Source organism: Anolis carolinensis, chromosome 4 (genome assembly GCF_035594765.1).
Source record: "Anolis carolinensis isolate JA03-04 chromosome 4, rAnoCar3.1.pri, whole genome shotgun sequence".
Lineage (NCBI taxonomy): Eukaryota > Metazoa > Chordata > Lepidosauria > Squamata > Dactyloidae > Anolis > Anolis carolinensis.
The window spans coordinates 2384994-2410353 of NC_085844.1; the positions used below are offsets into that span (position 1 = coordinate 2384994).

At 39.8% G+C, this 25360-nt stretch overlaps 1 protein-coding gene across 1 annotated transcript; it reads right to left on the reverse strand.

Annotated features, from left to right (window-relative positions):
• LOC100551659 (TBC1 domain family member 20) lies at nucleotides 1–22742 on the reverse strand. Its single transcript, XM_062979860.1, has 8 exons — nucleotides 22484–22742; nucleotides 19155–19343; nucleotides 15838–15918; nucleotides 12835–13021; nucleotides 12649–12750; nucleotides 6943–7084; nucleotides 5366–5550; nucleotides 1–395 (listed from the first exon to the last, which is right to left on the reverse strand). Exons 1-8 carry the CDS (start codon nucleotides 22728–22730, stop codon nucleotides 143–145), a joined length of 1386 nt encoding a protein of 461 aa, XP_062835930.1. The 5' UTR covers nucleotides 22731–22742; the 3' UTR covers nucleotides 1–142.
• Nucleotides 22743–25360: the final 2618 nt, after the last annotated feature.

A 25360-nucleotide genomic window follows, 5' to 3' on the forward strand; every position in this document is an offset into this window, starting at 1 on the left:
TTGTCTCCAAGCAGGTTTCCTTGGCAAGATCTGTGCAGAGGAGGTTGGCCACTATTGCGGCCTTCCGGGGCTGAGAGAGTGTCACCCAGTCGGGCAAAGTGGGGATTCGGACCTTGGCTCCGGATGGGTCTCGCAGTCCTTCCTAGAAGAGCTGGAGGAGGAACTCGGGCCCCCACTCCAAGGCGGTCTGGGTGACGGCCAAGGCGGCGGCCCCCAAAGTGGCCGAGATGCCCCAGACGGCTGCCTTGACCAGCGGGCTGTGCTCCGTCGCGGAGAGGAGGGACTCGGGTCCCGGGTGCGAAATCCGGCGCTGCTGTTGCTGTCGGAGGAGGATGGCGTCCGGACGCTGGCACGAGGCTGCCTGCTGGAACTCCGGGAAGGAGCCGATGCTGATGCTTCCAAAGGGGAGGGAAGGGGAGAACAAAGTTATTATTCATTTATTATTTATTTACAGTATTTACGAGGGTTGAATGAAAAGTAATGCCTCCACCTTCGTAACTCCTCAACAGATTGCAGTCCTGGTCTGCAACAGGTCCTGGCTTGTTCAGGAGACTCTCCTCTACAGTTAGTTCCATTTGGTGGGAAGCCTTAGCATTGAACGGTTGTGTTGTTAAAGGGCAAAGTATGGAACCCTGCGCAGACGGTCGGTCAATACGACTTAAGCAACGTGCAGTCACTGCCATCTCTTGAGGAGTTACCAAGGTGGAGGCATCACTTTTCATTCAACCCTCGTATATTCCGCCCTTCTCACCATGAAGGGGACTCAAGGCAGATCACAATGCACATATATATGACAAACATTCAATGCCATTATTAGACATACAACATATAGACCAGGGGTCCCCAAACTTTTTAAACAGGGGGCCAATTCACGGTCCCTCAGACCGTTGGAGGGCCGAACTATAGTGAGTTTTTTTTTTTAATTATGAACAAATTCCTATGCACACTGCACATATCTTATTATGAAGTAAGAAAACAAACAAAAAGGGAACAAATACAGCCTCAATGTTAATCATCATCATCATCATCATCATCATCATCAAAATAATAAAGAAGGTTGGAAGAGACCCCTTGGGCCATCTAGTCCAAACCCCTTTTGCTTTTGTGCAACAAAACATAATCAAAGCACCCCTGACAGTCACTCAATAATAATAATAATAATAATAATAATAATAATAATAATAATAATAGTAATAATAATAATGGGATCTGCGCACATCATCCGAAAATACATCTCACAGTCCTAGACACTTGGGAAGTGTTCGACTTGTGATTTTGTGATATGAAATCCAGCATATCTATCTTGTTTGCTGTGTCATAATAATAATAATAATAATAATAATAATAATAATAATAATAATACATCACACAGTCCTAGACACTTGGGAAGTGTTCGACTTGTGATTTTGTGATATGAAATCCAGCATATCTATCTTGTTTGCTGTGTCATAATAATAATAATAATAATAATAATAATAATAATAATAATAATAATAATACATCACACAGTCCTAGACACTTGGGAAGTGTTCGACTTGTGATTTTGTGATATGAAATCCAGCATATCTATCTTGTTTGCTGTGTCATAATAATAATAATAATAATAATAATAATAATAATACATCACACAGTCCTAGACACTTGGGAAGTGTTCGACTTGTGATTTTGTGATATGAAATCCAGCATATCTATCTTGTTTGCTGTGTCATAATAATAATAATAATAATAATAATAATAATAATAATAATAATAATAATACATCACACAGTCCTAGACACTTGGGAAGTGTTCGACTTGTGATTTTGTGATATGAAATCCAGCATATCTATCTTGTTTGCTGTGTCATAATAATAATAATAATAATAATAATAATAATAATACATCACACAGTCCTAGACACTTGGGAAGTGTTCGACTTGTGATTTTGTGATATGAAATCCAGCATATCTATCTTGTTTGCTGTGTCATAATAAAATAATAATAATAATAATAATAATACATCACACAGTCCTAGACACTTGGGAAGTGTTCGACTTGTGATTTTGTGATACGAAATCCAGCATATCTATCTTGTTTGCTGTGTCATAATAATAATAATAATAATAATAATAATAATAATAATAATAATAATAATACATCACACAGTCCTAGACACTTGGGAAGTGTTCGACTTGTGATTTTATGATACGAAATCCAGCATATCTATCTTGTTTGCTGTGTCATAATAATAATAATAATAATAATAATAATAATAATAATAATAATAATACATCACACAGTCCTAGACACTTGGGAAGTGTTCGACTTGTGATTTTGTGATACGAAATCCAGCATATCTATCTTGTTTGCTGTGTCATAATAATAATAATAATAATAATAATAATAATAATAATAATAATACATCACACAGTCCTAGACACTTGGGAAGTGTTCGACTTGTGATTTTGTGATACGAAATCCAACATATCTATCTTGTTTGCTGTGTCATAATAATAATAATAATAATAATAATAATAATAATAATAATAATACATCACACAGTCCTAGACACTTGGAAAGTGTTCGACTTGTGATTTTGTGATACGAAATCCAGAATATCTATCTTGTTTGCTGTGTCATAATAAAATAATAATAATAATAATAATAATAATAATAATAATAATAATAATACATCACACAGTCCTAGACACTTGGGAAGTGTTCGACTTGTGATTTTGTGATACGAAATCCAGCATATCTATCTTGTTTGCTGTGTCATAATAAAATAATAATAATAATAATAATAATAATAATAATAATAATAATACATCACACAGTCCTAGACACTTGGGAAGTGTTCGACTTGTGATTTTGTGATATGAAATCCAGCATATCTATCTTGTTTGCTGTGTCATAATAAAATAATAATAATAATAATAATAATAATAATAATAATAATAATAATACATCACACAGTCCTAGACACTTGGGAAGTGTTCGACTTGTGATTTTGTGATATGAAATCCAGCATATCTATCTTGTTTGCTGTGTCATAATAAAATAATAATAATAATAATAATAATAATAATAATAATAATAATACATCACACAGTCCTAGACACTTGGGAAGTGTTCGACTTGTGATTTTATGATACGAAATCCAACATATCTATCTTGTTTGCTGTGTCATACAATGGTAGTAATAATGATAGTCGAGGAAGGAGTGCACGGCGGCAGCGGTGGGAAAGGAGCGCGCAGGGCGAGCGAGAGGCAGGGAAGGTGAGTGGCTTTCTCTCCTCGCTCGCCCCGCGCACTCCTTGCTCGACAGCGGCGGCAGGAAAGGAGTGCGCGGGCCGAGCGAGGCGAGAAAGGCACTCAACTTCCCTGCCTCTCGCTCGCCCTGCATGCTCCTTCATCGGCGGCAGTGGCAGCAGAAAAGGTGCACGTGGGGCGAGGGAAAAGGGAAAGGCCTTTTCCTCTTTCTCCTTGCCACACGCACCTTTCTTGGCGGAGGAGGAGGGAGCTACCGCCCCGCGGGCCGGATAAAATAGCTCCGACGGGCCGCATGTGGCTCACGGGCCGTAGTTTGGGGACCCCTGATATAGACAGACAACAGAGGCAATTTAACATTTTCCAGCTTCCGGCTTCATGAGGATATGCTTGATTCCGGCCACAGGGGGAGCTGCCGCTTCATCGTCCACTGTGACACTGCGTCCTTCATAGTAGTACTTCCTCATTCCTTTCAGCACGCTGCTGGCAGTTTTTATGGTGTTGTAAATTAGATAAATTAGCCTCCCCTCATAAAGCTATACATAAATTTCCTATTTGACAGATGCAACTGTCTTTTGGCTGCATAGGTCAACAGCGAGCTAGGCCATTAACGGTCGGGAGCTCAATCTGACCCATAAATTAAGTTAAATTAGCCTCCTTGCATAAAACGGTACCTAGAGTTTTCTACTCAACGGATGCAAATGTTTTTCAAGCTGCTTAGGTGAGCAGCGAGCTAGGGTTATTAATGGTCAAGAGCTCAAACCAACCCATAAATTAAGTTAAATTAGCCTCCTCGCATAAAGCAGGACCTAGAGTTTTTCTGGCTCTTAGGTGATTAGGGCTATTAACGATCACAAGCTCAATCTGACCTGAGCTTCGATCTCTCGGTCAGTAGTGATTTATTGCAGCTGGCTACTAACCCGTTGCACCACAGCCCAGACCCACACATGCAGATTAATACAAGCTGTCCCTGACTTACAAACTATTCAGGTACATGGATAAGTTCTTGTGGGATCACTATCGTGTGTGTGCTAAGAGAAAAAGACTCACCCTGGTTAATTACAACTCGCAGGCTGAGTAATTGGAATAATTTACATCAACAACTTTGGGCCATTCCCGAAAAGGTAGAACTGGGGAGTTTTTGTTTTATATTTCGGGGGCTTACTGAATATTTCCTCTTCGTCCCCCTCATTGCCAGGACATTGAAAACCATTCCCACTGACTGTGTTATGGATATTAGGAGGATACGAGACCACAAGCAGAACTTGGGCCACGAATATGATGCAGCGGCTCAATGCAACGGAATCCTGGGAGTCGCAGTTTGGAGAGACAGCCTCACTCTTTGGCAGAGAAGGCAAAAGGCCTTGCCGAACTACAACTCCCAAAATGGTGCAGTATTTTTATTTATTTATTTATTTACAGTATTTATATTCCGCCCTTCTCACCCCGAAGGGGACTCAGGGCGGATCCCATCTATATATATAAAAGAGTGATGGAATCACGGCACCAGACAAAACAACAAAACTACAGGCCCCCCAACCTCGAAATTAGACAACACAACCCATCATCCACGCCTCTAGGTTGATACAACAAAAAGAAAAGAAAAATAAAGTCCTAATTAGAGAGAGAGGAATAATTGCTTTTATCCAATTGCTGCCAGTTAGAAGGCTAAGCTCCTCCAACTTGGTCTCCTAGCAACCCAATAAAAATAATAATAAAAAACACTAAAAATAATTAAAAACATTAAAAAATTAATACTATAAAATACTATAATAACAGAAAATAACTAAAAATAATACAAGAAAATAATAAAATATAATAAATAAAAAGATAACTTACAATAAAATTAATTAAAAAATACAAATAACGTCAAATAAAAATTACACAACAATTTTTAACCAATACCACCACCACTTTGCCACAGCAACGCGTGGCCGGGCACAGCTAGTTACACATATAAGGCAAACATTCAATGCCTTAACATAGAACAAAGACAGAGACAAACGCAGGCTCCGAGCTGGCCTCGAACTCATGACCTCTTGGTCAAAGTGATTTGTTGCAGCTGGCTGCTCACCAGCCTGCGCCACAGCCCGGGCCCATAACCCGCTCCTCTCACCTCTTGTGGATCTGGAGGGCAGCCTGCTTGGCCAGCTCGGTGTGCGGATGTCGCCGGAAGAGCTCCTGGGCGCGGAGGACGAGGGTCTCGTAAGGCAGGTCCTGGGGGATGCGGGAGAGGAGCTGGTGCAGGCTGGGCATGTTGCACGCGCAGGCCAGGACCTCCTCTTCGCGGTGGAGGACGATCTGCGGGCGAGGGGCAAAGGAGGCTCAGGACCCTCGAGGCACCAAATCCCACCTCACCAGGGATGCTAAGCAGGGCCGGCCCTGGTTCAGACCTGGATGGGAGACCACCAAGGAATCCCAAGTGCTGGGGGCTCCCTTTCAGAGATAGCAATCTTGAGGATATTCCTGCCCTAAGGAGGTCACAAAGAGTCGGAAGCGACTATGCGACTGAGAGAGAGAGAGAAGAAATGCTTTCTCTTGATAGAAAGTTAACTTTGAATAAATTTAGCTGGGGATTTTTAAAATACTGTTTATATGTAATCCTGTTTTAATGTTTTTATATTCCTATATTTTAAATTGCATGCTGATGCTTTTATGTTAAGCTGCTTTGAGTCTCCCTTGGGAGAGATAATGCAGGGTATAAATAACAACAACAATAACCTGCTTTGATTGAAGTCAAAAATCAAAAACTCCTCAAAGCATAGCAGACAAAAAATCAGTACAAGAAAACTGCACTACAAACTATTACTGACAGCTCTATATCTCATTTGCTGTATCATAATATGTCTTTGTGTCAATAATAATAATAATAATAATAATAATAATAATAATAATAATAAGAAGAAGAAGAAGAAGAAGAAGATACATCACACAGTCCTATATGCTTGGGAAGTGTTTGACTTGTGATTTTGTGGTACGAAATCAGCATATCTGTCTTGTTTGCTGTGTCATACAATGCCGTTGTGTCAATAATAATAATAATAATACATCACACAGTCCTAAACGCTTGGGAAGTGTTTGACTTGTTTTTTTAATATGAAATCCAGCATATAGATCTCGTTTGCTGTGTCATACTTTGTCTTTGTGTCAATAATAATAATAATAATAATAATAATAATAAGCAGTACACTATGTAACAGACTGAGTTATCAATGTTATTTCCTAATTGGTACTATCTTAAAAGCATGGGAAACATTTATTAAACTGCACAAACTTTGTTTTTACAGGAGGGACATCCTGCTAGAGCACATTTTGCTCTGGTTTTTCAATGAATATTACATATCTTGACCAATGCAACATAGTTTGTGGCACAAAAAATGAAGTTCTGGAGTATACCAACTCATTTCAAAATAAGGACCGCACAATTAAACAGGAAATAACACTTTCAAATGAGGAACATATTTTTTTTCAAATTTTGTTACACAGTGTTATTGCCATCAGGGTGAGACACCAGGCCCCTCTCTCTGCGTGGCAACAGGACACCCATCATCCACTCCAATCTTACCAGCTTCTTCTTTCTCTGAAAGTGCCCAATGTACTCTGTCCCACTGAACACGGATTAAACAACATTTTTAAGGTTTGAAAAAATATTCATGACGCCCCAAAATGCCCAAATCTCTAGTCTGGACTTACGGCGGCGGCGAAGTAGACGGCCATGAGTGGGTGGGAGGCCAAGAAGAAGTCGTAGAGGCGCAGGGTGTGGTGGACGTCGGCCAGGACGTGGCCGTACCAGGTGATCAGCCAGCTCAGGGCAAAGATGGTGCCCACGTCGGCCCTGAAAGGAAAGGCGGAGAGAGAGGGACCACCCGTCAGAAGACCTCCAACTCCATTACACTGGGACCTGCTGCAATGAACTCAGGCAGGGGGGAATCATAGAATCATAGAATAGTAGAGTTGGAGGAGACCACATGGGCCATCCAGTCCAACCCCCTGCTAAGAAGCAGGAAATCGCATTCAAAGCACCCCCGACAGATGGCCATCCAGCCTCTGCTTAAAAGCCTCCAAGGAAGGAGCCTCCACCACGGCCCCGGGGAGAGAGTTCCACTGGTGAACAGCCCTTCTCACAGTGAGGAAGTTCTTCCTGATGTTCAGGTGGAATCTCCTTTCTTTCCTGGAGTTTGAAGCCCTTGTTCCCTTGCGTCCTAGTCTGCAGGGAAGCAGAAAACAAGCTCCCTCCCTCCTCCCTATGACTTCCCTTCACGTATTTGTCCATGGCTATCATGTCTCCTCTCAGCCTTCTCTTCTGCAGGCTAAACATGCCCAGCTCTTTAAGCCGCTCCTCATAGGGCTTGTTCTCCAGACCCTTAATCATTTTAGTCGCCCTCCTCTGGACGCTTTCCAGCTTGTCAACATCTCCCTTCAACTGTGGTGCCCAAAATTGGACACAGTGTGATTCCAGGTGTGGTCTGACCAAGGCAGAATAGAATAAGGGGGAGCAGGACTTCCCTGGATCTAGACACTATTCCCCTATTGATGCAGGACAGAATCCCATTGGCTTTTTTAGCTGCCGCATCACATTGTAGGCTCATGTTTAACTTGTTGTCCACGAGGACTCCAAGGTCTTTTTCGCACACACTGCTGTCAAGCCAGGCATCGTCCCCCATTCTGTATCTTTGATTTCCATTTTTTCTGCCGAAGTGAAGTATCCTGCATTTGTCCCTGTTGAACTTCATTTTGTTAGTTTTGGCCCATCTCTCTAGTCTGTCAAGATCGTTTTGAATTCTGCTCCTGTCTTAATCCCACTTTTTTTAATCCCACTGCTGCTACTAATTGCGGAGATGTGGAGGTTGTTTCATTAATTAATTATATTATTATTATTATTATATATTTTATATCCGCTGCCACCAGTTATTAAAGATGTTTTATTTAAAAGCTGCCACCAGATGTTAAGGGGATTATCAACTCTTGCCACCATTATTGGAAGATGTAGCCACTGGCTACTTAGAGAGGAGACTTTTTAAATTTGGTTTTTCTTGTTAGCTTTTGATGGTAATATATATGACAGAAGCTTAGAAAGAACAATAATACGTTTATTCAGGCACAAAGCTTAGTGGTTACAGTAACTTTCTCTTTAGAGGCACTTTAGTTAACAGTTGCAAAGCTATATTGAGGTATTTCAAACTTCTTAAAATGTCACTTCTTTCTCTACTGCTTTAAACTGCAGTCACCCTGTGAATTACAATCACAGACTATCTGTTCCTTATCAGGAGACAGGTTACCTTAAAATAAGTCACCAAACTTATTTTAAACTGACTCAAATAAACACTTGAGTCTCCCTGATCCCTTCAACAGAGGATCAGCCTTCACTGTACCTCATCAGGGCACAGACTAACTGCTGCTTTTTCAAAGCTTCACTTCTCCACCAAAACGACGGTTGGCTCCGCCCACTTCTCCATGCCAACCAACTCATGAGTGCATAGTAACTGAAATATTGACCCTTTTAAAACACAATTAAACATGGCATCTTCACACTTCATTACACCTGCCCTTCTGGAAGGGCCCACTGCAGGGCTGCAAACACTTTGCTTTTACAGGAGGGACATCCTGCTATAGCGGATTTTATTCAGACGGGCTTTCAAGGAAGAAGCTTTGAAGATCAATGTGTTGTTGAAGGTTTTCATGGCTGGAATGACTGAACCAAATCTGGCTCCCAGTATTAAAAAACTCTAAAATCAGAACAGCAAATAAAGTGAAACACTCAAAAAATAGAGGAATTCCAGACAAGAAACAATCAGGGCCAGCTAACACCTCTTAACAAAGGATTCCCTCAGGCAGGAAGCAGCCAGGCTTTGAAGCTGCAAGGCCATTCAATGCTAATCAAGGTGGACAATTTGCAACAATCACGCTTGTCTCGGGCAGACAAGAGTTATTTCTCCCACCCTGGACATCATTCCACAGATATATAAACCTCACTTGCCTAGTTCCCAATATATCTCACAACCTCTGAGGATGCCTGAAATAGGTGTGGGCGAAACGTCAGGAGGGAATGCTTCTGGAACATTGATATGTTTATTCAACATCTTTATTAATGACTTAGACGAAGGGTTAGAAGGCACGATCATCAAGTTTGCAGACGACACCAAACTGGGAGGGATAGCTAACACTCCAGAAGACAGGAGCAGAATTCAAAACGATCTTGACAGACTAGAGAGATGGGCCGAAACTAACAAAATGAAGTTCAACAGGGACAAATGCAAGATACTTCACTTCGGCAGAAAAAATGGAAATCAAAGATACAGAATGGGGGACGATGCCTGGCTTGACAGCAGTGTGTGCGAAAAAGACCTTGGAGTCCTCGTGGGGAACAAGTTGAACATGAGCCAGGAATGTGATGCGGCTGCTAAAAAAGCCAATGGGATTCTGTCCTGCATCAATAGGGGAATAGCGTCTAGATCCAGGGAAGTCCTGCTCCCCCTTATTCTATTCTGCCTTGGTCAGACCACACCTGGAATCACACTGTGTCCCATTCTGGGCACCACAGTAGAAAGGAAGATGTTGACAAGCTGGAAAGCGTCCAGAGGAGGGCGACTAAAATGATGAAGGGTCTGGAGAACAAGCCCTATGAGGAGCGGCTTAAAGAGCTGGGCATGTTTAGCCTGCAGAAGAGAAGGCTGAGAGGAGACATGAGAGCCATGTACAAATACGTGAAGGGAAGTCCTAGGGAGGAGGGAGCAAGCTTGTTTTCTGCTGCCCTGCAGACTAGGACGCAAGGGAACAATGGCTTCAAACTACAGGAAAGGAAGGAGATTCCACCTGAACCTCAGGAAGAACTTCCTCACAGTGAGAAGGGCTGTTCACCAGTGGAACTCTCCCCCCCGGACTGTGGTGGAGGCTCCTTCCTTGGAGGCTTTTAAGCAGAGGCTGGATGGCCATCTGTCGGGGGTGCTTTGAATGCAATTTCCTGCTTCTTGGCAGGGGGTTGGACTGGATGGCCCATGAGGTCTCTTCCAACTCTACTATTCTATGATTCTATGATTCTATATACAGCCCGGAAAACTCACAGCAGTCCAGTTTTAAGATAAATTCAGGGAGTGCTGTATACTTTGAATGTTTTTAAATGTGAATCTTTGAATACTGTTTATATTTAATTCTGTTTCAATGTTTGCATATTTGTATATTTTAAATTGTGTGCTAATGCTTTTATATTAAGCTGCTTTGAGTCCCCCCTTTGGGATGATGATGATGATGATGATGATGATGATGATGATGATGATGATAATAATAATAATAATAATAATAATAATAATAATAATAATGATGTTGCTCTAGTTTTTCAATGAATATCTCATCTTCAAGTCTCAACCAATTCAATCTAGTTTGTGGCAGCCACAAAAATAAAGTTTCTGGGGTAGACCAACTACTTGTAAAGTAAGGACTGCACAATTAAGAAAGAAATAACACTTTCAAACCAGGAACCAGCATTTCATTTTTATTGCCTAAGTGTAGTACTATATGTATACTATATGTTTCTCCCTCTTGGAATTCATTTGGCTAGTTTGTGCCCATCTATCTAATCTGCGAAGGTCCTTTTGGATCCCGATCCTCCCTCTCTGGAGTGTTAGCCATCGCTGACAATTTGGTCTCATCTGCATAATGTCAACGGCATCCTTTCTATTTTATCGGTGGAAGCTCAGGGGTCCCCAAACTAAGGCCCGGGGGCCGGATGTGGCCCTCCAAGGTCATATACCTGGCCCCCGCCCTCATTTATAATATCAGTTTTAATCATATAATCATTTATATCACTTATAAATCATTTATACCAGTTTTAATCATATAATACTAATACGATATAATAATATTATATGTTATATATTACATATAATATTACAGTATAGTGGTATAGTTCAATATAGTAATATATAATGCTAATATTGTGCTATGCTAATAATATAATATATTGTATGTACATACAGCTGCTCTGAGTCCCCTTCGGGGTGAGAAGGGCGGGATATAAATGTAGTAAATGAATAAATAAATAATTTTAGACTTAGGCTCACCCAGAGTCTGAAATGACTTGAAGACACACAACAACAACAATCCTAATTAACCTGACTATCCCATTTGCCAGAATCAGACCCACACTTCCTATTGAAAGCCTGATAGCTTTATGTTGTTTAAAATTGTTTTCATTTTTAAATATTGTATTGTTCTTTCATTGTTATTGTTGTTGTTTTGCACTACAAATAAGATATGTGCGGTGTGCATAGGAATTTGTTCGGTTTTTTTTTTCCAAATGATAATTCGGCCCCTCCACAGTCTGAAGGATTGTGGACTGGCCCTCTGCTTTAAAAGTTTGGGGACCCCTGGCTTAGATCTTCCAGGTAGGTTTTTTCACTTCCATCATCATCCCAAACGCAGTTGGTGGGGACGAGGGAGAGGGCCTTCTCGGTGGTGGCCCCACCTTTGGAATGGTGGCCCCCAGCTTCTGCCAACTTAGCAGTTCGAAACATGCAAATGTGAGTAGATCAATAGGTACGGCAGGAAGGTAATGGCACTCCATGCAGTCATTTCCATGACCACATGACCTTGGAGGTGACTACGGAGAGTGCTGGCTGTCTGGCTTAGAAATAAGAGATGAGCACCATTGCCAGAGTTGGACATGACTGGGCTTCACGTCAGGGGAAAACGTTTACCTTTTCCTAGTTGAACTTCACTCAATGGAGTAGTACTGAAACTGGTTTTAATTCTAAATGGGTATGTTGTTTTAATAGTAATTATGTTTTATGTTTTTATTACGGTTGTGTTGTATAGTTCTTGTGTTGGTTTTGAATGTTTTACTTACAGTAGAGTCTCACTTATCCAACATAAACGGGCCAGCAGAACGTTGGATAAGCGAATATGTTGGATAATAAGGAGGGATTAAGGAAAAGCCTATTACACATCAAATTAGGTTATGATTTTACAAATGAAGCACCAAAACATCATGTTATACAACAAATTTGACAGAAAAAGTAGTTCAATACGCAATAATGCTATGTAGTAATTACTGTATTTACGAATTTAGCACCAAAATATCATGATGTATTGAAAACATTGACTACAAAATGCGTTGGATAATCCAGAACGTTGGATAAGCGAGCGTTGGATAAGTGAGACTCTACTGTATGTTGGAAACTGCTCTGAGTCCCTTTGGGGAGATAGAGCAGAAAACACATAAAGTTTTGTTGTTGTTGAAGAACTCTTTTAAGATTCAGTTAGTCAATCAATAAACAATCCGCCTGACAGTACCATCGTCCAGCCCGCTTTCCATTAGCTCTTTTATCAGGATATTTTGTCCTGTGTAAGAATGACCTGACCATGGCATTGGACTGACCACCCAATAATGGGAAAAATGGATACCTGTGCATGAAGTCGTGGAGGCGGGGCCTCTCCCGCTGCAGGATGGGCATCAGGTAGTTGAGGATGTGCTTGGTGCTGTCCATGGTGGGGTCCATGAAGTCCCTGCAGAGGCGGAATGCACACAGAGTTGTAGCCAATGGACACAAATTTTGCAGATCTGGCTTTGCTTGGTTGAAGGCGCCTTACCTGAGGTGGAGCAGGGAGAGCCTCTCCAGGAGAGCCATGGCCATGCGCTGCCCGGCCACCAGCAGCAGCGTCACCGCGATGTCGTGGTAGCCTTGGTAGTAGTGCAGCTCCGGGTGGGACCTCAGCACGTGCAGCATGGCGTCCGTCAGCTGCTCCTGCAGGACCTGGCGCTGGGCCTCGGGCATCCCTGTGGAAACAGGTGAAGGTGGACACAATCTGAACCCTCCCAACAGATGGTCATCCAGCCTCTATTAACAGACTTCCAAGAAGAGTTCTATTATTCTATGATTATATTATTCTAGAGCATTCGAACATCCTAGAATTGGAAGAGACTCCTGGGGCCATCCAGTCCAACCCTTCCACCACAAAGGGGACACAATCCGAGCCCTCCCAACAGATGGCCATCTAGCCTCTATCTACAGACCTCCAAGGATAGCATCCTAATATATTACAGATGGGAGAGACCCCTGGGGTCATCCAGCCTAACCCCCTTCTGTCACTAAGGGAGGCACAATCCAAGCCCTCCCGACAGAAGGCCACCCACCCTCTATTTACGACCTCCAAGGATAGCATCCTAATATATTACAGATGGAAGAGACCCCTGGGGTCATCCAGCCTAACCCCCTTCTGTCACTAAGGGAGGCACAATCTGATCCCTCCCGACAGATGGCCATCTAGCCTCTATTTACAGACCTCCAAGGATAGCATCCAAATATCCTAGAGTTGGAAGAGACTCCTAGGGCCATCCAGTCCAACCCTTCCACCACAAAGGGGACACAATCTGAGCCCTCCCAACAGATGGCCATCTAGCCTCTATCTACAGACCTCCAAGGATAGCATCCTAATATATTACAGATGGGAGAGACCCCTGGGGTCATCCAGCCTAACCCCCTTCTGTCACTAAGGGAGGCACAATCCAAGCCCTCCCGACAGAAGGCCACCCACCCTCTATTTACGACCTCCAAGGATAGCATCCTAATATATTACAGATGGAAGAGACCCCTGGGGTCATCCAGCCTAACCCCCTTCTGTCACTAAGGGAGGCACAATCTGATCCCTCCCGACAGATGGCCATCTAGCCTCTATTTACAGACCTCCAAGGATAGCATCCAAATATCCTAGAGTTGGAAGAGACTCCTAGGGCCATCCAGTCCAACCCTTCCACCACAAAGGGGACACAATCTGAGCCCTCCCAACAGATGGCCATCTAGCCTCTATCTACAAACCTCCAAGGATAGCATCCGAATATCCTAGAGTTAGTTGGAAGAACGGGAGGGAGGGGCAGGACAACATCTTACCAACCTGAGAGCCAGGGAGATAGTTCCATCTTGTCTCCTGTGCCATAGCAACATGCTATGCTAATTTTATATGCATATATATATACATATACATATATATTATAATAATAATTTATAAATATATAATAATATCTATATATATAAAAGGAGAATGGCATCGCTCCACCGGGAAAAATAACAAAACTAAAGGCCCCTCAACCTCAACATTTGATAACAGAACCCATCATCCACGTCTCTAGGTTCATACAACAAAACTAGACATCCCCAACCTCCATGGGGCCTAAAAAAACCCAAAAACTGGAACGCTCCATCTGTGCCTGCCCCCAGGCTTACAAGCAGCGAGTCTACTCACTGCAATTCCTATTGGCCACAGCAACGCGTGGCAGGGCACAGCTAGTAATATTAACGGAATAAAATATCATACTACTACTAATACAATATAATAATATTAATTATATATTATATATTAAGTGTAATATTACTAATAATATTACCATATAATGATATAGTACAATATAGTAATTTAATACTTATATTGTGCTATGCTAATAATATATTGTATGTTCATTTGATTTGTAAGCCGCTCTGAGTCCCCTTCGGGGTGAGAAAAGCAGGATATAAATGTAGTAAATAAATAAATAAGAGACATCCAGTCCAACTCCCTCCTGTAACAAAGGGAGGCACAATCCGAGCCCTCCCGACAGATGGCCATCCACCCTCTATTTACGACCTCCAAGGATAGCATCCTAATATATTACAGATGGAAAAGACCCCTGGGGTCATCCAGCCTAACCCCCTTCTGTCACTAAGGGAGGCACAATCCGAGGTCTCCCGACAGATGGCCATCCAGCTGTCATGGATAAATATGATGTATGGTTTGAATGGAATTGTATGAAAGAAGTATGAATGGGGGCTAATTGGGTTGAAGACACAATTCTAAAATATTGAGGCCTGGAAAACAACGACTCTGCTGAACTGTAATTAAAAGTTGCTGATGAGAAGTGTGACAATGATTAACTGATGAACTCTTGGTGGAAAGCAACATGTTTACAAAGTCAAAGACAATGGCTTTTTCAAGTTAAAGAAACCAATATCTGTTCAGAAAGAAATCAACACAAGACTCCTTACAATTCTGAAACATTGAGGCCTGGAAAACAACTGCATTACTGAACTGTAATTAAAAGTTGCTGATGAGAAGTGTGACAATGATTAAATTCTTCGTGGAAAACAACATGTTTACATAGTCAAAGACAACTGCTCTTTTGAATTAAGGAAACCAATATCTGTTAAGAAGGAAGTCAACACAAGGCTCCTTACGTTAAAACCAACTAAGGAGAGTGAACATCTGTCTGGAACTAATGGGAATCAACATATTTCAGGCTGGAAAAACATCTATCATTGATTTGCAACTTTGGAACAACATCAGCAAGAAATATTGCTATCTAAGAGACCTTATTACAATCCAAAAGGTGTGGCAGACCAGAGGAGTCTGGTCCACCCGCCATGCTCCGCTCCATCCAGTCCAACCCCCTGCCATGCAGGAAAAGCACAATCAAATCACCCCTGACAGATGGCCACCCATGCTCTGATAGTTATTTGTGGCATTTGCAAGTAACGAAAATTGTGTTTACGCTCTGTTCATGTCAATAATAGAATAATAATAATGACAATAATAATAATAATACTTCCCTTCCCTGCATCTCACCTGGAGGGAACCTGCGGACGGAGCGTCGGACGTCCAGCAAGACCTGGTTGTAATCTTTGTGGTTCTGCCGCACTTCCAGACCTAGATCAAACCAAAACCAAACATTATAATGGGCAGAGCAGGTCTCAAGGCTGGGATGAACAAGGCTGCTGTACAAGTGTTAAGTTGTTGTGTAACTAATTCAATTATGACACTGATTTATACAATGCATATAATATGTACAGTAAGATTATTATTATTATTATTATTATTATTATTATTATTATTATTATTATTATCAGTATCATGGGCAAAATACATATCAATAACAATATTTCAATCAAGAAAAACATCCATAGTAGACATTAAACAATAAGTTCTCATTCACAAAATGTTGTGAGTTCCCAACAGTTCCTCGTTATTTCTTCTTAGGAATATTCTTAAGCTAAAGTTCAGACTAAGTTCCTTCTATAAAATATTAAGTCAATAAAGGGTTATTTCTCCCACTCTGGACATCATTCCACAGGTACATAATACACTCAGGGCCGGCCCTAGGTAATTTTCAAGTGTAGGCGAACAAAATTTTGGCACCCCCCCCCCCCCCAAAACAAATCACTGAAAAATAAAAGCGAAAATAAGCTAATTGGATAAGTGAAAATGTTGGATAATAAGGAGGGATTAAGGAAAAGCCTATTAAACATCAAATTACATTATGGTTTTACAAATTAAGCACCAAAACATCATGTTTTACAACAAATCAACAGAAAAAGCAGTTCCAATACATGGTAATGTTATGTAGGAATTACTATACAGTAGAGTCTCACTTATCCAAGCCTCGCTTATCCAAGCCTCTGAATTATCCAAGCCATTTTTGTTGTCAATGTTTTTAATATATCGTGATATTCTGGTGCTAAATTCGTAAATACAGTAATTACAACATAACATTACTGCGTATTGAACTACTTTTTCTGTCCAATTTGTTTTATAGCATGATGTTTTGGTGCTTAATTTGTAAAACCATAACCTAATTTGATGTTTAATAGGCTTTTCCTTAATCCCTCCTTATTATCCAAGATATTCGCTTATCCAAGCTTCTGCCGGCCTATTTAGCTTGGATAAGTGAGACTCTACTGTATTTGCAAATTTAGTACCAAACATTGAACAGGGATATAGGGCAGTGTGGACTTAGATAACCCAGTTCAAAGCAGATATTGTGGGTTATTCTATTTTGATATTCTGGTTTATATAGCTGTGTGGAAGAGCACTGAGGGTCCTTCCACACAGCCATATAACCCAGAATATCAAGGCAGATAATTAAAAGGCCACCGAAAGGGAATTTGGCCCCCGGTATTAAAAAAAAACATCTAAAATCATGACAGTAAATAAAGAACAACACTCTGAAAACAGGGGAAACCCAGACAGGAAACAATCAGAGTCAGCTAACACCTCCCAACCAAGGATACCCCCAGGGAGGAAGAAGCCAGGCGTAAGGTTCTCTTCTTCCAGTTGTGCTGTGGGTAAGGCCTGGGCTGTGGCGCAGGCTGGAGAGCAGCCAGTTGTAACCAGCTGCAATGAATCACTCTGACCAGGAGGTCATGAGTTCGAGACCCGCTCGGAGCCTATGTTTGTCCTGTCTTTGTTCTATGTTAAAAGGCATTGAATGTTTGCCTATATGTGTAATGTGATCCGCCCTGAGTCCCCTTCGGGGTGAGAAAGAAGGGCGGAATATAAATACTGTAAATAAATAAATAAATAAATAAGTCTTCCATAGAAGGAAACACCAAGACATACGCTGGTAGATTCCAACAGGTTTTATTGTACAGAATACCAGAATCTTCTCTGTCGCCCATTTATATAGGGGCTCTCACATACCAGAGGGTAATTGAGGTTTTATGGCTGGCATCTGTTCTTTGTCAGTGCTTGCTCTGTGTCCGGAGATGTCAATGATCGGAGATCATGACACCAGGCTTTGAATCTGCAAGGCCATTAAATGCTAATCAAGCTGGCCAATTGCAACATCCACACTAGCCTCAAACAGACATGAGCTTTTTCTCCCACCCTGTACTTTCCACAGATATATAAACGCCACTAACCTAGCTTCCAACAGACCTCACAATCTCTGAGGATGCCTGCCGAAGGGTATTTATCTGGCCCTTGCCCTCAGTTTTAGACTAAGTCTCAAATGACTTGAAGGCAGACAAAAACAACAACAATCCTAATTGACTTGACTATCTCATCAGCAAGAAGCAGGCCCACACTTCCCATTGACATCCTGGTAGGTTTATGTTGGTTAAAGTTGTTCTTATTTTTGAATATTGTATTGTTCTTTCATACTTTATTTTTTTTTTTTGCATTACAAATAAGATGTGCAATGTGCGTAGGAATTTGTTTGTATTTTTTTTTTCAAACTATAGTCCGGCCCCCCAACACTCTGAGGCAGGGGTCCCCAAACTTTTAAAACAGGGGGCCAGTTCACAATTCTTCGGACCATTAGAGGGCCGGACTATAGTTGGCCACCGAGCAATAATAATTAATAATAATAACAACAACAATAATAAAAAAGAGGGTTGGACAAGACCCTTTGGGCCTTTTAGTCCTATGCCCTTCTGCCTTTGTGCACCAAAAGCACAAGCAAAGCACCCCTGACAGATGGCCACCCAGCCTCAATGTTAATAATAATAATAATAATAATAATAATAATAATAATAATAATAATAATAATAATAATAATAATATAGACCTCTTGGGCCATTGAGTCCAATCCCCTTCTGCCTTTGTGCACCAAAAGCACAAGCAAAGCACCCCTGACAGATGGCCACCCAGCCTCAATGTTAATAATAATAATAATGATAATAATAATAATAATAATAATAATAATAATGATAATAATAACGGTTGTAAGAGAAGAAGAGACCCCTTGGGTCATTTAGCCCAACCCCCTTCTGTCCTTGTGCCGTGGGGGCCGGATAAATGGCTTCGATGGGCCGTATCTGGCCCCCGGGCCTTAGTTTGGGGACCCCTGCTCTGAGGGACCGTGGACCGGCCCTCTGCTTTAATAGTTTGAGGACCCCTGCCCTAGAGGATGGCGCCACAGGCAAGTGCCTAAATTGCCTCGCGGTTGAACTGCCCCTGTATACACTCCACTTGCCTCACTGCCCACAGAACCTCTGAGGATGCCAGCCACAGAGGCAGGTGAAACATCCCGAGAGAATGCAGCTGGAACATAGCCATACAGCCTGAAATACTCACAGCAATGCAACGACAACAATGATGTTATAATGTGACTCAGGCAGCCCCCTGCCCGTCCCTCCCCGCCCAGTGCAGCCAATGGGCCCTACCTGGCTTGGGGGGCAGGCTGTAGATGTTGACTCCCAGCAGTTTGGGCCAGACTTTCCTCCGGATCTCGTCCGTCAAGAGGCCCCCCCGGCTGAAGGCGGCCTGGCGCAGCCCTTCCAGGTCTATGGGGTCTTTTAGGAGCGCCTGCTGGATCAGCACCTGCTTCTGCTTCTTCTGGGACCCCGGTGGCTCTGCAAAAACAAAGCCCAGATCAGAGCAAAAGCTAAGGAAATACAGGACGGACTCCCAAGATGATGAGTCACACCGGAGGACCGAGAAAACCCTTTTGACAGGACACAGACATGGGAGTCATACTGTATGTGCCAATGTGTGTTTGCTGCATTTGTATACTAAATAAAACAATAAATTGCACATGTAATTGCATATGGAGCTGGTTAAGATAAGAATAATAAATCTTTATTTATATCCCAGTAAGGCAATGATGGGCAACCTTTTGCACTTGGTGTGTCAAAATTCACCGAAAAACCTAGCATGACTTGGGTGGTGTGTCACTTCGAGAAAAAAACCATAATTTCACAATATATATAGTTTAAATAACAAAAATATATAATTGTAATATGTAACTGTATTTAATAAATCAAAAACTATTTACTACCATTATTTCCATGTACAACAATCTATGGTACCTCCTGCAATTTCCACGCAATAGATTTCTCTCTATTGTAGTTTCAATGTAGTCATGAATAATGAATAATATAAAAATAATATAAAGTAATAATATAATAATATACTACAATAATAATAGAATAATAATAGAATGATTATATATATATGTGTGTGTGTAATGTGCATAATTCACATGGAGTAAACAACAAAACCACTGGACCAAATCACACCAAATTTGGCCACAAAAGACATTAGTCATCCAATCAATCTGCATGAGGCAGCGTGTCAGCAAAAACGGCTAGGCGTGTCAGTGCTGACACGCGTGTCATAGGTTGGCCATCACTGCACTAAGGGGACCCAAAACGGCTTCCAACAGGTTAAAATACAATATAAAATCAACAACAAGCAAAGACACATATAGGTATACATGGCATATGGATATAGATATATATAGATATATATGCACACACACATGTATATTTATATGAGTATATATCTATGCACACATACTTATCATATACACATATATATATGTATATATGAGCATATATGTATACATGCACACACATGTATATTTATATATGAGTACATATATATACATACATGCATTTATGCATATACATATTTAAATGTATGAAGATATATATACTGTACACACATATTTGTAAACATAAGGATATAGATATATGCACACATACATGTATATTTATATTTATATGAGGATATACCTAGGCACACACACATTTATCCATATACATATTTATATGCATGACGATATATGAATACATGAGCATGTATATATGCACACAGATGCATATGTATATTTATATGAATGTACATATATATGTATGCACCACACAGGCACACACATTTATATGTATGAAGATATATATATATATATATATATATACACACACACACACACACATATATATACATGAGCATATGCACAGGCACATATGTATATTTATATATGAGTATATACATCTATGCACACACACACACACTTATGCATATACACATTTATATGCATGAAGATAAATACATACAAATATGTACATACAAGAGCATATAGATATATATATGTATGTATATGTATGATGACGATACATGCATACTTGAGATATATATATATATATATATACACTCACACGCATATGTATATTTATATGAATGTACATATATATGTATGCACCACACAGGCACACACATTTATATGTATGAAGATATATACACACACGCATACATATATGTATACATGAGCATATGCACAGGCACATATGTATATTTATATATGAGCACACACACACACTTATGCATATACACATTTATATGCATGAAGATAAATACACACAAATATGTACATACATGAACATATAAATATATATATGTATGTATATGTATGATGATGATACATGCATACATGAGGATATATATGCACGCACACGCATATGTATATTTATATGAATGTACATATATATGTATGCACCACACAGGCACACACATTTATATGTATATACACACACACACACACACACACACACATATATACATGAGCATATGTACAGGCACATATGTATATTTATATATGAGTATATACATCTATGCACACACACACACACACACACTTATGCATATACACATTTATATGCATGAAGATAAATACACACAAATATGTACATACAGGAGTATATAGATATATATATATGTATGTATATGTATGATGACGATACATGTATACATGAGGATATACATGCACTCACACGCATATGTATATTTATATGAATCTACATATATATGTATGCACCGCACAGGCACACACATTTATATGTATGAAGATATATATATATATATATATATACACACACACACACATATATATACACACACACACACACACATATGTATACATGAGCATATGCACAGGCACATATGTATATTTATATGAATGTACATATATATGTATGCACCACACAGGCACACACATTTATATGTATGAAGATATATATATACATACATATATATATACACACACATACATATATGTATACATGAGCATATGCACAGGCACATATGTATATTTATATGAATGTACATATATATGTATGCACCACACAGGCACACACATTTATATGTATGAAGATATATATATATACATACATATATATATACACACACATACATATATGTATACATGAGCATATGCACAGGCACATATGTATATTTATATGAATGTACATATATATGTATGCACCACACAGGCACACACATTTATATGTATGAAGATATATATATATACATACATATATATATACACACACATACATATATGTATACATGAGCATATGCACAGGCACATATGTATATTTATATGAATGTACATATATATGTATGCACCACACAGGCACACACATTTATATGTATGAAGATATATATATATACATACATATATATATACACACACATACATATATGTATACATGAGCATATGCACAGGCACATATGTATCTTTATATGTGAGTATATCATCTATACACGCACACACACTTATGCATATACACATTTATATGCATGAAGATAAATGCACACAAATATGTACATACATGAGCATATAGATGTATAGATGCACACAGACATATGTGAAGCTCAAGTGAAGCACTGCCACGTGTGGATGCTGGGAGGTGCAGTGCCTGGAGGGCTTTACCTGCTGGGGCTTCTCTCGCTGGACTTTGCTGCCCGGCCGCCCTCCGCCTCCTGCTGCCCCCCATGGCCCCGGCTGCTCGCCCCTCGCCTTGCCAGATGGCCACGCACAAGCCCAGGGAAGCAGCAGCAGCAGCAGGACGGTCCTGATTGGACGAGACGCTGCCCCGCCCGCGGCTCCATTGGCTACCGCGTCCGTCCGTCTGCGCTAGGCCTGAATATGGCCCGCCCCTTTTGCCCCATAGCATCATGGGAAGTGTAGTCCTGGGTGGGGAAAGGCTCTAACCAGGTGTTTGCCTTGGCCAATGGGCCGGGATTCTGGGGGATGGAAACACCCTGGGAAAAAGAATTATGATGATGATGATTATTTCCAAATTTCTACTCTCCAAAGGTTCTAGAGCAGTGAAAAGGCAGGAATGATAATAACAATGATAATACATAATCTTCTATATATATAAAAGAGTGATGGCATCAGGGCAGCGGGCAAAACAACAAAACTACAGGCCCCCCAACCTCGAAATTTGACAACACAACCCATCATTCATGGCTCTAGGTTGATACAACAAAAAGAAAAGAAAAATAAAGTCCTAATTACAGGGAGAGGAATAATAGTTTTTATCCAATTGCTGCCAGTTTGAAGGCTAAGCTCTACCCACTTGGTCTCCTAGCAACCTACTCAGCCCAGGGGACAGGCAGAGTTAGGCCTCACTTAGGCCTCTTCCACAGATTATCAGATTTGAACTGGATTATATGGCAGTGTAGACTCAAGGCCCTTCCACACAGCTATATAGCCCATTTATAATCTTATTTTATCTGCTTTGAACTGGATTATCTTGACTCCACACTGCCATATAATCCACTTCAGTGTGCATACTAAACATAAAGACAACCATACAACAGACATTCAATACCACCACTACCTCAACAATTTCTCACCAACACCACCAGACAACGCCACAGCAACGCATGGCCGGGCACAGCTAGTCTATATATATAAAAGAGTGATGGCATCACGGCGACCCACAAAACAACAAAACTACAGGCCCCCCAACCTCGAAATTTGACAACACAACCCATCATCCACGGATCTAGGTTGATACAACAAAAAGAAAAGAAAAATAAAGTCCTAATTAGAGAGAGAGGAATAATTGCTTTTATCCAATTGCTGCCAGTTAGAAGGCTAAGCTCCTCCAACTTGGTCTCCTAGCAACCCAATAAAAATAATAACAAACACTAAAAATTAATACAATAAAATACTATAATAACAGAAAATAACTAAAATAATACAAGAAAATAATAAAATATAATAAATAAAAATATAACTTACAATAAAATTAATTAAAAAATGCAAATAACATCTAATAAAAATTACACAACAATTTTTAACCAATACCACCACCACTTTGCCACAGCAACTTGTGGCTGGGCACAGCTAGTGATAATAATAATACTATAGCAGTGAGAAAAGCAGGACAATTATTATTATTATTTCCAAACTAATAATAATAATAATATGTATATAATATAATAATAATACAGTAGAGTCTCACTTATTCAACACTCGCTCATCCAACGTTCTGGATTATCCAAAGCATTTTGTAGTTAATGTTTTCAATGCATTGTGATATTTTGGTGCTAAATTCGTAAATACAGTAATTACAACATAACTTTACTGTGTATTGAACTGCTTTTTCTGTCAAATTTGTTGTATAACATGATGTTTTGGTGCTTAATTTGTAAAACCATAACCTAATTTGATGTTTAACAGGCTTCTTCTTAATCTCTTCTTATTATCCAACATATTCACTTATCCAACGTTCTGCTGGCCCGTTTATGTTGGATAAGTGAATGATAATAACAATGATAATACATAATTATAATAATCATAATAATAGTATAGCACTGAGAAAAGCAGACAATTATTATTATTATTATTATTTCCAAACTAATAATATATAATAATAATAATATATAATATAATACTAATATATAAAATATACTAATAAAATATACTATAATAATATAAATTAATATAATAATATATAAGGCAGGAATGATAATAACAATGATAATACATAATAATAATAATACTATTATTATAATAATAGAGCAGTGAGAAAATCAGGACAATTATTATTATTATTATTATTATTATTATTTCCAAACTTCTACTCTCCAAAGGTTCTAGAGCAGTGAAAAGGCAGGAATGATAATAACAATGATAATACATAATGATAATAATGATACTATAGCAGTGAGAAAAGCAGGACAATAATAATAATAATAATAATACAACTAATCCAAACTAATAATACAGTAGAGTCTCACTTATCCAAGCTAAACAGGCCGGCAGAAGCTTGGATAAGCGAATGTCTTGGATAAAAAGGAGGGATTAAGGAAAAGCCTATTAAACATCACATTAGGTTATGATTTTATAAATTAAGCACGAAAACATCATGTTTAACAACAAATTTGACAAAAAAAGTAGTTCAATACGCAGTAATGCTATGTAGTATTTACTGTATTTCCGAATTTAGCACCAAAATATCACGATGTATTTAAAATATTGACTACAAAAATGCGTTGGATAATCCAGAACGTTGGATAAGTGAGACTCTACTGTAATAATAATAATATTTTTCCTGCTCATCATCATAATTTATTATCACTATCATGATTATTATCATTCCTGCTTTTTCACTGCTATAGAACCTTTGGAGAGTAGAGTTTGGAAATAAAATAATAGTACAATAGTTAAAATCCATTCAAACATCTTCAGAGTAGGAAAAAGCTCCAGCGCCGAAAGGGTTAACTCTGAGGCCACGCCCCCTCTCTCTCCTCGCTCGCTCCCCCGCCCTTTGGCAGGAGCACGTCCTCCCAT